Below are 14,351 nucleotides of genomic sequence, written 5' to 3'. Positions count from 1 at the left end.
ACAAACTATCCACATAATGACACTTTTTGTAAAAAAAACAACCTTTGCTTGGTGAACAATTTTTTTCAGGAGAAATTATCTTCATGGTTGAAGAAAGTGTAAACTGTTATGAGCATGTTTTTGCAATGACTGGAAATTCTGAACCTCACTACAGTGTGTTTTTTGAAGGAACAGAGTACAGTATCATAATGTTAGATATGTAAGTCAGAGGCAATGGGATTTGAATAGAAATGCTAAGATTTCTGCAATAAAAATGACATTGGGAAAGAAATAACTGTATTCAGCAGAATAAGCTTTGGATAACTTGAATAGCCACAACATGAAAATATTGATAAAGACAGTTTATTTTTAAACTAGAATCTTCTGCAATTGTGTTGAATCATAATGAACCATTCCTTTTTATGAACTTTTTATAAACATTTTTTTCTTCTGCTCCTCTTCTAAAATCAGTTCCTTGAGTTTGTCCCCCCACTCCCACTATTTTCTGGCACAAGTGGACATTTGTCACATGCAAGTACGAACAATGTGCTTATTTGTTCGGGTGGGTAAGCTTGATCCTGTACTGACCTAATGTCTCTAGACGTATTGAATTCCAGCAAAAACTACCAAGTAGCACCCTCTATAGTCACCCTAGCTAACTGAAGAAGACCATAGACCAAGCCTAGGATCTTGCTGATGTACGTAAAACTCACTGTGGTGTTATTGCAGCTTCCCTTTGTGAATGCCCAACAAACTATTAAACTGTAGGTGGTAATTAACTAGTTGTATTTGTTTTATTTTGTTCAGAACAATTGAACTTTAGAAACGGAAAGGAATTGCAGCTACTGCTATGAAATGCATGTATTGTTAACTTGTTACAGCAAAATTTTAAATGTTGATATCTCAATTATATGTTCTCTTTCATCAAATTGTTTAAATCACTTGACATGGCAGTGGAGGTTGTTTGGATTGATCTGGAAATTTCATGCGGAGATGGTCTTTTAGTAATCCACTTGTTAAACTGATAGGATTGATTGTCAATAGTTAGTGACTTGGGTGATTGTCGCTGATAGCTCAAAGATGGCTTGGAGCATCCTGTATTTGTATATTTCTTGTTTTTTGCATGCTGCATGGTTGTGTGGAACCACACTATAAAAGGTATGATAACCTGCTATCAGCTAGCTGATAATCAGCTAACTGGTTGATTCAGATCCACTGAATGAATGATACAGTTCTTGTGTGAGTGGGTACAGAGACAGGGATATGTCCAGACATTTAGCTGCCTGTGTCTGATATAATCAAAGTATATTCCTGCACAGAAAAATTGCACAACGGCACATTACATAGAAACATGCATAGAAAACAGAAGCAGAAGTAGGCCATTCAGCCCTTTGAGATTCCACCATTCATTCTGATCATGGCTGATCATCAAATTTAATACCCTGATCCCACGTCCCCCTCCTCCACCCTTCTACCCCCCACCTCCCCTATCCCTTGATCCCTTTAGCCCCAAGAGCTACATATAATACCTTCTTGAAATCAGACAATGTTTTGGCCTCTATTACTTATTGTGACAGTGAATTCCACAGGCTCACCACTCTCTCGGTAATGAAATTTCTCCTCACCTCAGTCCTAAAAGGTTTACTCCTGATCCTCAAACTATGATCCCTAGTTCTGGACATTTCCACCATTGACAAAATTCTTTCTGAATCTATCCTGTCTGAACCTTTTAGAATTTCATAAGTTTCTATGAGATCCCCTCTCACTCTTCTAAACTCCAATGAATGCAACCGTAACCGACTTAGTCTCTGCTCATATGACAGATCTGCCTAGTCATTCTGATGTCAAAAATGCCCAGTTATACATCCCTAGTAACAGTTGTAGCATTTTTCCTACTAACTAACTAGCCTACAACTACACATTTTTTTTCCCTTCTTGAATAATTCTTACCATTTAATCCTCATGGACCATTCTAACATCTAGGGAATTCCGAAAAATCAAAACCATAAGATATAGGAGCAGAAGTAGGCCATTCAGCCCATCAAGGTGGAGGTCTGGGTTCTGTGATAGAACCCCAACTATTTACATTTTATGTTATTGATTTGGACGAGGAAATTAAATGTATTATCTCCATATTTGCAGATGATACAAGATTGAGTGGGATCGTGAGCTGTGAGGAGGATGCAGAGATGTTTCAGCATGATTTGGACAGGCTGATTGAGTGGGCATATGCATGGCAGATGCAGTATAATGTGGATATGTATGAGATTACCCACTTCTGTAGCAAAAATAGGAAGGCAGATTATTACTTGAGTGTATCAGTGAGATACGCTTATGCAGCATTCGCTGAAAGTAAGTGAGCAGGTACAGCAGGCAGTAAAGAAGGCAAATGGCATTTTGGCCTTCGTAGCAAAAGGATTTGAGTATTGGAATAGCAATGTTGTAGTGCAATTCTATAGGGCGTTGGTGAGGCAAGCCTGGTGTATTGCATGCAGTTTTGGTGCTCTTATATGAGGAAGGATGCCAATGTTATACAGGGAGTACAACCAAAGTTTACTAGGCTGATTCCTGATTTAACCATAGTGCTTGGAGTCACATGTAGGCCAGATAAGGATGGCAGGTTTTGTTGCTTGAAAACATTAGTGAACTGGGTATCATAGCCACCATTACTAAGACTAGTTTTATATTCTGAATTTATTAATTGAATTTAAATACTGTTAGTTGCGGTGGTGGGATTTGTACCCATGTCCCATGACAGTTATCCTGAGCCTCTGGATTACTAATCTAGTGATATTACTACCATGCTGCACTCTCTTTTTTACATTTTACCAATCTGCTCGAGACTTGAAAGTATAACTGGCAGCCTAGATGGGAGCCAGTGGAAGTGGACTATCTGGATTTTCACAAGGTAGTTGCTGAATAGACAGGATTAGGATTGTGGGGATTGGAAGTAATTTAAAAGAACGATTGATGATTGGTTAATAGACTGAAAAGTCAAGACGGTCGTATTCAGAATGGCAGGATAGAATGAATGGGGTGCTATAAGGATCAGTGCTTGGACCTCGACAACTTAGTATTTACAATATTGACTTGGATGAGGGGATCAAGTGTAATATATCTAAGTTTGTTGCCAGCACATGAGTGGGAAAGTAAGTTTCTATGATTTGTGCTTAAGCTGTGAGGACAATGCAAATGAATCAGATCAGTTAAATGGGCAAGAAGGTGGCAAGTGTGAAATTATCTACTTTGGTGATAAGATTACAGAAGCAAAATGTTTTGTTTTAAGTGATATTCAGAGGGATTTGTGTGACCTTGTACATAAATCACAATGTTAACATGTAGGTACAGCAGGAAATTAAGGTAGCAAAGAGTAAATTAGTTTTTATTGCAAGGGGTTGGAGTTTAAGAATAAGGAAATCTTGCAGCAATAACATAGGACTTTGGTGAGACCATGCCTAGAGTACTGGGTGCAGTTTGGTCTTACCTAGGACGGATATACTTGGACAGAGAGCAATAAAGGTTCACCGGATTAATTTCTGGACTGACGAGTTGTTCTAGAGGAATGATTGAAGCCTGCATTATCTGGAGTTTAGGAGAATGAAATATGAAATATTGAGGGCTTGAAATGATAAATGCTGAGAGGCTGTTTCCCTCGCTGGAGAGTCTAGCGCCGGAATTTTACCACCCCACTCGCCACGGGAATCGGAGTGGGTGAAGGGAGGACAATGGGAATGTCGGTTGACCTCAAGTGAGATTTAACAGTTTTTGGTTAAGTGAGGCCATACAGTCCCGCCCCCTAGAACTAGGGGTTATAGTCTCAGGTTAAGAGGTTGGCCATTTAGGATTGAGATGAAGAGAGATTCCTCAATTCAGAGAGTTATGAATCTTTAGAATTGCTTACCCCAGTGGACTGTCATGTGTGCAGTCAATGAATATATAAGATTGGAAATAATAGATCTTTTGAAAACTAAGGGAATTGAGGGACTGAGAGACTGGAGTACATGTAGAGGTTGAGCCAATATCTTACTGAATGGCACAGCAAGTTCAAGGGACCATATTATCTACTTCTACTCCTTAGGTCCTTGTCAGAATTGATATTAATCGGATTAAAATATGTTTGAGGGTAAAGAATTGGGGGGAATGTAATATGTCTTTGAATGCAAGTTGAATAGGGCAAATGTCTAAACTTGGGTTCCTGAAGATTGTCTTAATCAACTGCTGGCAGAAGATCAAATGGGGCAGAATTTTCCTGTCCTCCCTGTCACAGGAATCGTAGGAGGCAGGACAGGCCATGCAATGGTCCAAAGACCTCAGGCAGGATCTTCCTGTTTGGGGGGAGCATGGCCAGAAAATCCCCTGCCATTGTTTCTGTTACAGCTGCAGGAACACAACAGTGGACATCTTTATCAACCAATGGTTTGGGTCATTAGACCGACTCCAGTCACAAAAGCCAATGTTCAGTTAAAATTTTACAGCATTGATTTTTGGTCTTAAACAATGTTCCAGGGAATGTTATTGTTTAGGTTTCACATCAGACTGAAGGACCAGCTGCATTAGAAAAAGATTAAGAAAAAGAAAAAAGTAGCCGCAGAGAATGGCAGTCATTTGCATTATGAATACTCTCCTGTGATTGCATTGATGTAGCCTTCCAAAAGATCTTGATTAAAATTGTTCTGGATTGCTATGTAAAAGTCTGCTGTGTTCTATGCAAATACTCAGGTACTTGTATGTTTAAAACCTATGGCCACTTCATCAAGGTCTTTACATTCATCTGCCAAAATTAAAATTTTGACGTTTGGGATTTGGTTGCCTCCTAATAAATGTGATAATTTTCAGTATCAAATCAATGTCTGAATTTTGATTTGGCCATAGATGGTAACAATTTACATATTTATACTTGTATATCACATTTAATGTGGTAGTAACATCTCAAGGCACCTCACAGGAGTGTTATCAGAATAACAGAAGTTGCACATGCTCTCTTGAAATTGACAATTGAGCTTGCCGATCTTGAATTCTGTTCACGGATCCTACTTTCACTTTTGAACTTTCTATAGATAATTTGGTTTTCACATCTGTTTTAATGATTACTCTGCTGTCTTTATGGCAGCCAGTGATCTATTTTATTTTCACAGATACACATATTAGCTTTTACTTTTTCTTCCCATTTGTAGTTCATAACTATTTACCTTCATGCTGAATGGATTGTGTATGAACATTCCAAGCTTGCCAGCTTTTCTTTGTCTTGCAATTGGCTTTTTGTTTGCTGGTTTCCTGTGTTTCATTGTGCAAAATTCAAAAGCTGAAATTGCAAAATGTATTGTTAGCTGCCTAATTTCTGCTGAAGAAAATTATTCTGTGCCAGGGTGGGGGTGGCCATGTCTGTTTTCAAAATTATTCTTGGAAGTCTTTTAGAAATGCAAGTGCTATCTTGTGTGTTTGAAATATTTTGAACCTGACCAAAGAAACACGTAAGATATCAAAATTCTTATTTTGTGTTTGCCATATCTGAAAAACAGAATATAAAATTGCCACCATCTACAGGGAGTTTATGTAAAATAAAGTGCAAGTTCCTCTGGTTCTACACTGACATTTATCTTGACATTTTCTTTTGATATACAAATGTGTTAATTATACCTCATCTGTTACACTTCCTTCTGTAGAAAATGTAGAAAACTGTGAGTTTTTTCAAATCAATTTAATGTTTGCAAAGAAAGTAACTTTTTTGTATTTCTGGCTGAAGATCAATAATAACCCTTTAAATATAACTGGTAAGTCATAAAATTGTTGTATTAAAATAAAGTTTGAGGATAAATTGATTTTGTATAGATTACAGATTTAGTTTTGTCATTTTTAAAATCTGTACCATGTGGATTGATTAAAACAGTCATTGCCATTCTCAAGATTCTCTAAACAAAACTCTATGCATATTGAGCTAAAACTTGTTAAATAAGAATGACGTTGTGTCCAACTTATTCTTGTAATTGCAAATGTAATGTCACACTGAACTTGAGTTTTATCTGTCTCCATATAGTTAATGGCAGAGTTTACCAGGTAGCATTGACAGGTCAAAACAGGTTACTGCTATGTCCTTTCTAGAGCTGCTCTTTCCATAGAAGTTTGGTGTTGCTACTTGAAAAGTCAACTAACACCACTTGTTAAACTAAATGTGATGATACTGTACAAATATGAATATTACTATTAACTGCCTTTACATTAACTATACACACACACAATTGTTTTTTTATATTCTTTAATTCTGTTGAAATAAAGTGTTAGGAAAAATACTTATGCTATGACATTTGGTGCCTTTTTTTGTTATATTTCTGTCCAAAAAGCTACACCATCCAAGCAGCTGCACAGGCAGGTTAGCAATTTCTAAGCTTTTACTCGTACTTCTCTGTAACTTTGGAAGTCCATCAAAATGGCCAAAGTGACTTTGAAGGAATCCAAATTCTTGGTTCATTTTGGGCAATGTAGTCACCTCAATATTGAAGGCAGAAGCATTGGAAGTTGAATTTTCTTTTATAATGCAAATCTGCTTAGGATAAAATCACTTGATTTTTGAACAAATCTTGCTAATTAGTCCAACAAGATGCATTTTAATTTGCCAGTTTATTGCACAAGTAATGGTAAGCAAGGAATGACGCTTCTGTTTGGTGTCAAAGAAGGGTGCAAATTCCTTCAATGGCTGAGTTTGGACCACACTCATTCACCATGGCCAGTAGTCTACCCCTGGAATGGAGTAGAACAGTGTCTGAACCACCACCAATGCATGTCCCATTTATAAACACTTTTGGAACCTGTATAAGAAAATAAGGGGTGTTCAGTAATTTGGTTGCTAACTAATATTGTACATTTTTAAAAATTCCATCTTTATGTTCTCCACTCTTTAATATGAAGTGCACAAGTACTTCAAAGAATAAGGTGAATGATGTTGATGACAATTAAGTAGATTATGCACAAATGAATAATCTCTCATTTTTCTCCCTCTCGTCTCTTTCCAGACTACAACTATACGAAAGTTAGTTCCTCACAAACTCACTCCTGCATGTTTGCTTTCTTTTCCTCTGCTTTGTTTTCACCTTTCTTTTGTTAACGTTTTTCTCATGTTTGTTAATATTCCCCCTTCCTCAACTCCATCTCCCTATCGCCTGCCACAAGTGGAGTTGGGGGGTGGCTGCAACAGGCTAAAAACATGCAGTGAGGTAACAGAAGAAAGTGGGCCACGGCAGTTCTGCTGCAAGGTGTCTCTAGAAATTGTAATCCTGTATGTGCAGGAAGACAGGAATGGTTTTGCTATGGCCTGTATATGTTCATTTGGTAAAGGTAGCCCTCAGTGGCTGCTTAATTCATAGTCCTGGAGACATTTTTAAAATTTGTTTTTAATTTGCTCCAGTTGACATGGGAGTGTGCATACTCCAGGTCCAAAACATTATGATGGCTGAGTGCATTACGCTTGAAAAGGAGGAATTGTGAAGCATTTGAGCAAGTTTGCAATGATGAACTACATTTGTGTTCATACTTGTTAAACATTTTTTCAAAAACTACTTGGGTTAGATGCATGAAAGTTATTGTTTTTGATGGAGGCATATCATCATGGGTCATTGTGTTCACAAGAGTGGAAAAACTGGAAGAGGAGGGGTGGGTGATGTCCATTCAAACATTTGGAAAACAATTCTAAAATCAGACACTAAAGTGGATCCAAATGATACATAACTTTCTTATTCATCCATGGAACATGGGCACGTCACTGGCTGGCCAGCATTTATTGCCTGTCCCTAGTTGCCCTTGAGAAGGTGGTGGTGAGCTGCCTTCTTGAATCACTGCAGTCCACATGCTGTGGGTTAACACACAATGCCATTAGGGAGGGAATTCCAGGGTTTTGGCCCAGCAACTGTGAAGGAACAGTGATATATTTCCAAGTCAGAATGGTGGGTGGTTTAGAGGGGAAGTTGCAGGTGGTGGTGTTCCCATGTATTTGCTGCCTTTGTTCTTTTAGATGGAAGTGGCTGTGGTTTGGAAGGAGCCTTCTAAGCATCTTTGGTGAATTGCTGCAGTGCATCTTGTAGGTAGTACACACTGCTGCTACTGAGTGCGGTATTGGAGGGAGTGGACATTTGTGGATGTGGCGCCAGTCAAGCGGGCTGCTTTGTCTTGAATGGTGTCAAGCTTTTTGAATGTTGTCCAGATGGGTGCAGCTCCAACAAGTGGAGGAGTATTCCATCGCACTCCTGATTTGTGCTTTGTAGATGGTGAAGAGGCTTTGGGGAGTCGGGAGGTGAGTTATTCACCACAGTCTTAGCCTCTGACCTACTCTTGTAGCCACTGTTTGTGGCGGGTCCAATTGAATTTCTGGCCAGTGGTAATCCCAAGGATGTTGACAGTGGGGGATTCAGTGAAGGTAGTACCATTGAATGTCAATGGTGATGATACAGGGCCTTATGTAGTTAGACTAGATTAGTAAAGAAGGGAGACATTCTAAGTTGAGTAAAATACATCTAAATATTTTGAACAACATAAATCTTGGTTGAAACAAAGAATTAAGTGTGCAAAATTAGATAAATCTTGATTATCTTTTAGGGTATGTACCTTCTACCTCCTGCCACATATTTCAATCTTTAATTCCTCTTACCTTATCCCATTACAGTATGTAGAACTCTAATAGACTTACTGTCTTTATACCGGTCATTTCAGTAAGAACACACTGGAGATGTACACCATCATTCCGGAGATCTAATTCAATGGCTTTGTAAGGAATGCCCAGTTCTGTAAATATGTTCTTTACAATATCACAGTAAGGGCATGTAGTTTTGGAAAAGATCACAACACGATTTTGAGTAATTGTGTCCTGAAAAAGATGAATTCAAGAGTTTTGTTTTCATTTTTTTAAATAAAACATTTAACACACATTTCTTATTTGATTGCTAAGATTGCAGTTGAAGTTTATTATATCTCATTTACATACATTTGTGACTGGCTTAGTCGTGAAACCCATAACATGATTCAGCTAGGAGGAAGAGGAAAAGCAACCTGATCTTAAACCTGTCCTGTAATCATTGCCAATGTTGTTTGGGAGGAAGATCATATTTTCCAAGTCTCACTGTTAACTTCTCATAACACCACACTTGTTACTGTTTGTCCAATATTTAGAATTGGCCGAACGGAAATCGCCTCCAACCAAATGTTGACAAAACCTGCTTCAAATTTTGTTCCTTTACCACTATTTCCATCATTCACCAAGTGACTGAAGCTGAGCCAGATTGTTGGTGATATATTTGACCATGAGATAAGCTTCTCACCACGTATCCACATCACTAAGTCTGAATCATAGAATTCTACAGTGTAGAAAGAGGCCATTAAGTCTGCACCAACCACAATCCCACCCAGGCCCTATCCCCATCTCCCTACATATTTACCCACCAATCCCTCTAACCTATGCATCCTGGGATACTAAGGGGCAATTTAGGATGGCCAATCAACCTAGCACGCACATCTTTAAACTGTGGGAGGAAACTGGAGCACCTGGAGGAAACCCACGCAGACACAGGGAGAATGTGCAAACTCCACACACAGTAAGAAGTCTCACAACAGCAGGTTAAAGCCCAACCAGTTTATTTGATAGTAAACCCACAAGCTTTTGGAAACACTATTCCTTTGTCAGGTGTGTGGAAAGTTCTGATCAGAGAAGGGCATATAACAGCACACACAGTTTACAGAATACTGCTTAGAATGCAAGTCTTTACAGCTAACCTGCTGATCAAGTCTTAAAGATACAGAACATGAGTGAAGATAGCATGGGTTAAAGAGATGTGTATTGTCTCCAGACAGATGTTGCAAGTTCAGGCAAGTCATGTGGATTACAGATAGTGCAACATGAACCCAAGATCCTGGTTGAGGCCGTCCTCGTGTGTGGAACTTGGCTACCAGTCTCTGCTCAGTGACTCTGCACTGTCGTGTGTCATGAAGGCCGCCCTGGAGAACGCTTACCCAAAGATCAGAGGCCAAATGTCCATGACTGCTGAAGTTTTCACCAACAGGAAGGGAACAGTCTTGCCTGGTGATTGTCAAGTGATGTTCATTCATCTGTTGTCATAGCGTCTGCATAGTCTTTCGGGACATCCTTTCCTGCAGCTTATTAGGTAGACAACGTTGGCCGAGTTGCAAGAGTATGGGCCGTGTACCTGGTGAATGGTGTTCTCATGTGAGATGATGTCATCCATGTCAATGATCCAGCATGTCTTGCAGAGGTTGCTGTGGCAGAGTTGTGTGGTGTTGTGGTCACTGTTCTCCTGAACGCTGGGTAGTTTGCTGCGAACAACGGTCTGTTTGAAGTTGTGCAGTTGTTTGAAGGCAAGAAGTGAGGGTGTGGGGATGGCCCTGGTGAGATGTTCATCTTCATCGATGATATATTGAAGACTGATAGCTAAGTTCTGCACACATGAGGATGGCCTCAACTGGGATCTTGGGTTCATGTTGCTCTATCTGTAACCCCCATGACTTGCCTGAACTTGCAACATCTCACTTACTGCCCTGTCTGGAGACAGTACACATCTCTTTAACCTATGCTTAATGCTATCTTCACTCACATTGTCTGTATCTTTAAGACTTGAATAGCCGGTTAGCTGTAAAGACTCGCATCCTAATCAGTATTCTATAAACTGTGTGCGCTGTTATATGCCCTTCTCTGATCAGAACTTCCACACATCTGACGAAGGAACAGTATTTCCGAAAGCTTGTGAGTTTACTATCAAATAAACTGGTTGGACTTCAACCTGGTGTTCTGAGACTTCTTACTTCGCTGGCATTTCCACATCAAACTCCACACAGCCAGCGACCCCAGTCGGGATTCGAACCCAGGTCCCTGGAACTGTGAAGCAGCAGTACTAACCACTGTGCTACCCTGCTACCCCTGGAGTACCGAGAGGAAACCCACGGAAAATGGCCAGTTCAACCTCTGTGTGACTATCATCTGGCTTTAGCTCACCTGCTACTGATAACCATGTACTGTGTGTGTAACCATCTATACTTAACGTACCAGTGCTTTCCTGGTCATCTTGCCATCTTTAACCCCATGTAAACTTGTGATCATCTGATGTATTGCTGTCAGTAACCTAAGTGCTAAAATTCCATGCATCAATGACCTTTTTGCTGACTTATGGAGGCTCTCATCCTGATAGCACCTCAACGTTTTTGAATTCCTCCATGGTTTCTTTCTCTGTAACCCTCCTTTGTGTGTCTCATCCTTGAGGATCGGTATTCCTCCAAACCCGGCATCCTGTGCACCCTCCTTCACCACTAGCGGTCAAGCTTTCTGCTACCTTGACCCTAAACTCTGGAATGCAGAATGAATAAAGTCTCGCCCAAGAAGCACCACCAGAACAAACAAAAACATAAACACAAGCAATATTATTTTGGACGTCTTTTATTCTCAGGCCTATGTTAATCTACGGGGCTGCACAAGTGGAATTTATTCCGAATTTATAGAATGTATTGATTGTAAACGGGGAGCATGGACGTTTTTGACTGGATAGTCCACTTGAGCAAATGTTACTCGGACTTTTCAAATGATTTCATTCGCATACTCGTCCTTCGTAACTTTCCAAATCGCACATGAGAAATGTCATGTGTAACGCATTCGCAAAATCGCACCTGGAATTATCGGGAACTCACGTGAATAATCTGGAAAGCAGTGGCATCAGTATATGGCTGGCATGGCTGTGGCTGGGAAAATACACCGCCCATCCTGCTAGTGCTGTCCAAGTACTGGAATGAACAGGCAAAAGAGCCTCTTTAAAATGCAATCAAGTTCAATTACAATGCCCGCTGCGCTGGTAGCATGAGATGTTCTGGTATCGTTTGTCAGTGGTAAAATGACACCTTACCTGTTGAACTGGGGTAAAGACTCTCCCAGCCTAAACATCCCAGACGCTCAGGGATGGTGCCGGCCCTTGAAGATCGATCTCAACTTTGCGCCTTGGTCCTTGGTCTAAAACAATGGGGTGCATTGTAAACCCGCAGACACTTGCATCACGTAGCTCTGCCTTTTATGATGTGGGCGTCAGACAACTCATCTCAGGGGCGGGGCCTAAAACCCTGTTAAATGATGAACTCAAAAGAGGTGACCTCTCCAAAGTAATAATCAACCAAAAGTGAAACGATTGTGACTTCAGGTTGGCACCTTAATGATCAAATTTTCCAGTATTTGGTTACGTTACTTGAGTAGACCTGCAGTGCGGATTTTGCAGCCCTTGCGTTGAGCACAAAGAAGTTGAAAGATTTGGTGAAAGCAATTTGTAAAATTCATAATGGATATTGTGGGGGCAGTAGCGAGGGAAACGTAAGAAAGTGCAGGAGTAGATCATTCGGCCCTTCGATTGTGTTACACCGTTGACTCAAGATCATGACTGACCTATCTCAACTCCATTTTCCAGCATTGTCCTCATATTTCTGCATATCCCAAACTCGATTGATTCCTGTCTTAAGTAAACTGCAGGACTAAGCAACCACAGCTCTCTAAGGTGGATAATCTCAGACTTACACAATGAAGATAAATCAAGAATTAATAATATACTTGAGGTGAAATCTACAAACTAACTTCAATAATCAGATGATCTTTGACAATTTATGGCTTTCTTAATCAGAACTCCAGTTGGGAATATGGGCCAATTGCAAAAATAATATTAGTTTTCCAAATCCAAATAAGTTATTTGGCAGAAATAGTTGGTCCATCATTAAAAACCTAATTGCATCTAACGAACAAGGTGTAGCTTTTAGGAAGCTTTGAATAGTGAGGTTATATTGGAAAAGGAAAAGTTAATCACTGAAAACAATCAGATTCTGATCATGTTTGCACTTCAAGCATTCTGAATAGTTCACAAAAGCAAAATATTGTGAGCATAGGAATTAGGAGCAGAAGTAGACAAATTCAGCCCTTTGAATGGCGGAGCAGTTTCAACCAGATGATGGCTGATCGCTCCCTGGTTTCAAGTCCACCTCCCCACCTGTTCCTCATGTCCTCTTGTCCCTTTTTTATTCAAAATGTATCTATCTCCTTCTTAAAATCATTCAAAGATTCAGACTCCACTTTTCTATAGGGCAGCGAGTTCCAGAGATTCACCACCCTGCAAGAGGTAGTTCACCCTCATCTTAGTTTTAAATCTACCGCATCTCAATCTATACCTGTGACCTCTTGTTTGATATTATCCCATAAGAAGAAACATTTGGTCTATGTTTATTTACAGAATACAGAGAGACCTAGATAGAGTGGATGTGGAGAGGATGTTTCCATCAGTAGGAGAGACTAGAACTCGAGGGCACAACCTCAGAGTGAAGGGATGCTCCTTTAAAACTGAGATGAGGAGAAATTTCTTCAGCCAGAGGGTAGTGAATCTGTGAACTCATTGCCACAGAGGTCAGAGTGTCTTCAAGACAGAGATAGATAAGTTCTTGATCAATAAGGGGATCAAGGGTTACAGGGAGAAGGCAGGAAAATGGGGATGAGAATCATATCAGCCATGATTGAATAGCAGAGCAGACTTAATGGGCCAAGTGGCCTAATTCTGCTCCTATTTCTTATGGTCTTGTTTTTACTTTATCTTTTAAAATTTTATATACCTCAATCAGATCCCTTTTCATCCTTCTGAACCCCAGCAAGTATAAGCCCAGCCTGTTTAAACTCTCCTCATATGCTAACCCTTTCATCTCTGGAATCAATCTGGTGAACCTCCTCTGAACTGCCTCTAATGCCATCACATCCTTCCCCAAATAAGGAGACCAAAAGCTGGACACAATACTCCAGAGGTGATCTCACCAAGAGCCAAACAACTGCAATAACTCTTTTCTATTTTTATTCTTTAGCCCCTTTGCAATAAATGCCAATATCCTATATGCCTTTTTTTTTATTACATGCTGCACTTGCATATCAACATTCTGCAATTCATGAAAATAAACACCCAGATCCCTGTGCTTGGATATATTTTGAATCTGCTTTCCAAAAGGTTTTTTGCCAATAATTTGCCTTTCCTGTTTTTCTGCCAAAATGTAAGTGCTTAAACGTCTGAACCAGAGCCAGAAAATGCTGAAAATACTCAGAACCTCTGATAAAAGGTCTTCAACATTTAACTTTGTTTCTCTTTCAATAAGTTATATTTACAAATGGTCTTTGAGGTGGAAAAGCATCCCAAACTGACCTAAGCAGAAAATAGGGTTCAAATTAGGCAAATCTGGAGGGAGGACTAGTGATTGCAATAAAGTCAGTGAAGATTGTGGTGAGTTGAAGAGAGGAAGTGGAACACAATAGAACAAAAAGACAAGTGTGGACAATGAAGCAATGGAGGCACTAGATTGTGAAGGGATTATGCAGAGGAAGA

At 39.8% G+C, this 14,351-nt stretch overlaps 1 protein-coding gene across 1 annotated transcript; it reads right to left on the bottom strand.

Moving 5' to 3' along the window:
• Positions 1-31: 31 nt before the first annotated feature.
• LOC145347899 (uncharacterized) lies at positions 32-12,831 on the bottom strand. The gene is made up of 4 exons (XM_080195859.1): positions 11,865-12,831; positions 11,653-11,745; positions 8,654-8,830; positions 32-6,782 (listed from the first exon to the last, which is right to left on the bottom strand). The coding sequence occupies exons 2-4, from the start codon at positions 11,722-11,724 to the stop codon at positions 6,642-6,644; spliced, it is 390 nt and encodes a 129-aa protein (XP_080051985.1). The 5' UTR covers positions 11,725-11,745; positions 11,865-12,831; the 3' UTR covers positions 32-6,641.
• Between the last annotated feature and the right edge of the window lie 1,520 nt (positions 12,832-14,351).

Source organism: Carcharhinus amblyrhynchos, chromosome 9 (genome assembly GCF_965287045.1).
Source record: "Carcharhinus amblyrhynchos chromosome 9, sCarAmb.v2.hapA, whole genome shotgun sequence".
Taxonomy (NCBI): domain Eukaryota; kingdom Metazoa; phylum Chordata; class Chondrichthyes; order Carcharhiniformes; family Carcharhinidae; genus Carcharhinus; species Carcharhinus amblyrhynchos.
This window is presented reverse-complemented; position numbering and strand designations above follow the sequence as displayed.

What these genes read in the sequence shown, in the direction of transcription:
- LOC145347899 (XM_080195859.1), bottom strand. Translation starts at nt 11,724, where the DNA reads ATGGGCGGTGTATTTTCCCAGCCACAGCCATGCCAGCCATATACTGAT. An exon ending in CTGCTTTCCAGATTATTCAC is followed by an intron (nt 8,831 to 11,652) that starts GTGAGTTCCCGA and finishes CATCTTTTTCAG; the next exon opens with GACACAATTACTCAAAATCG. An exon ending in AAATGACCGGTATAAAGACA is followed by an intron (nt 6,783 to 8,653) that starts GTAAGTCTATTA and finishes TTTCTTATACAG; the next exon opens with GTTCCAAAAGTGTTTATAAA.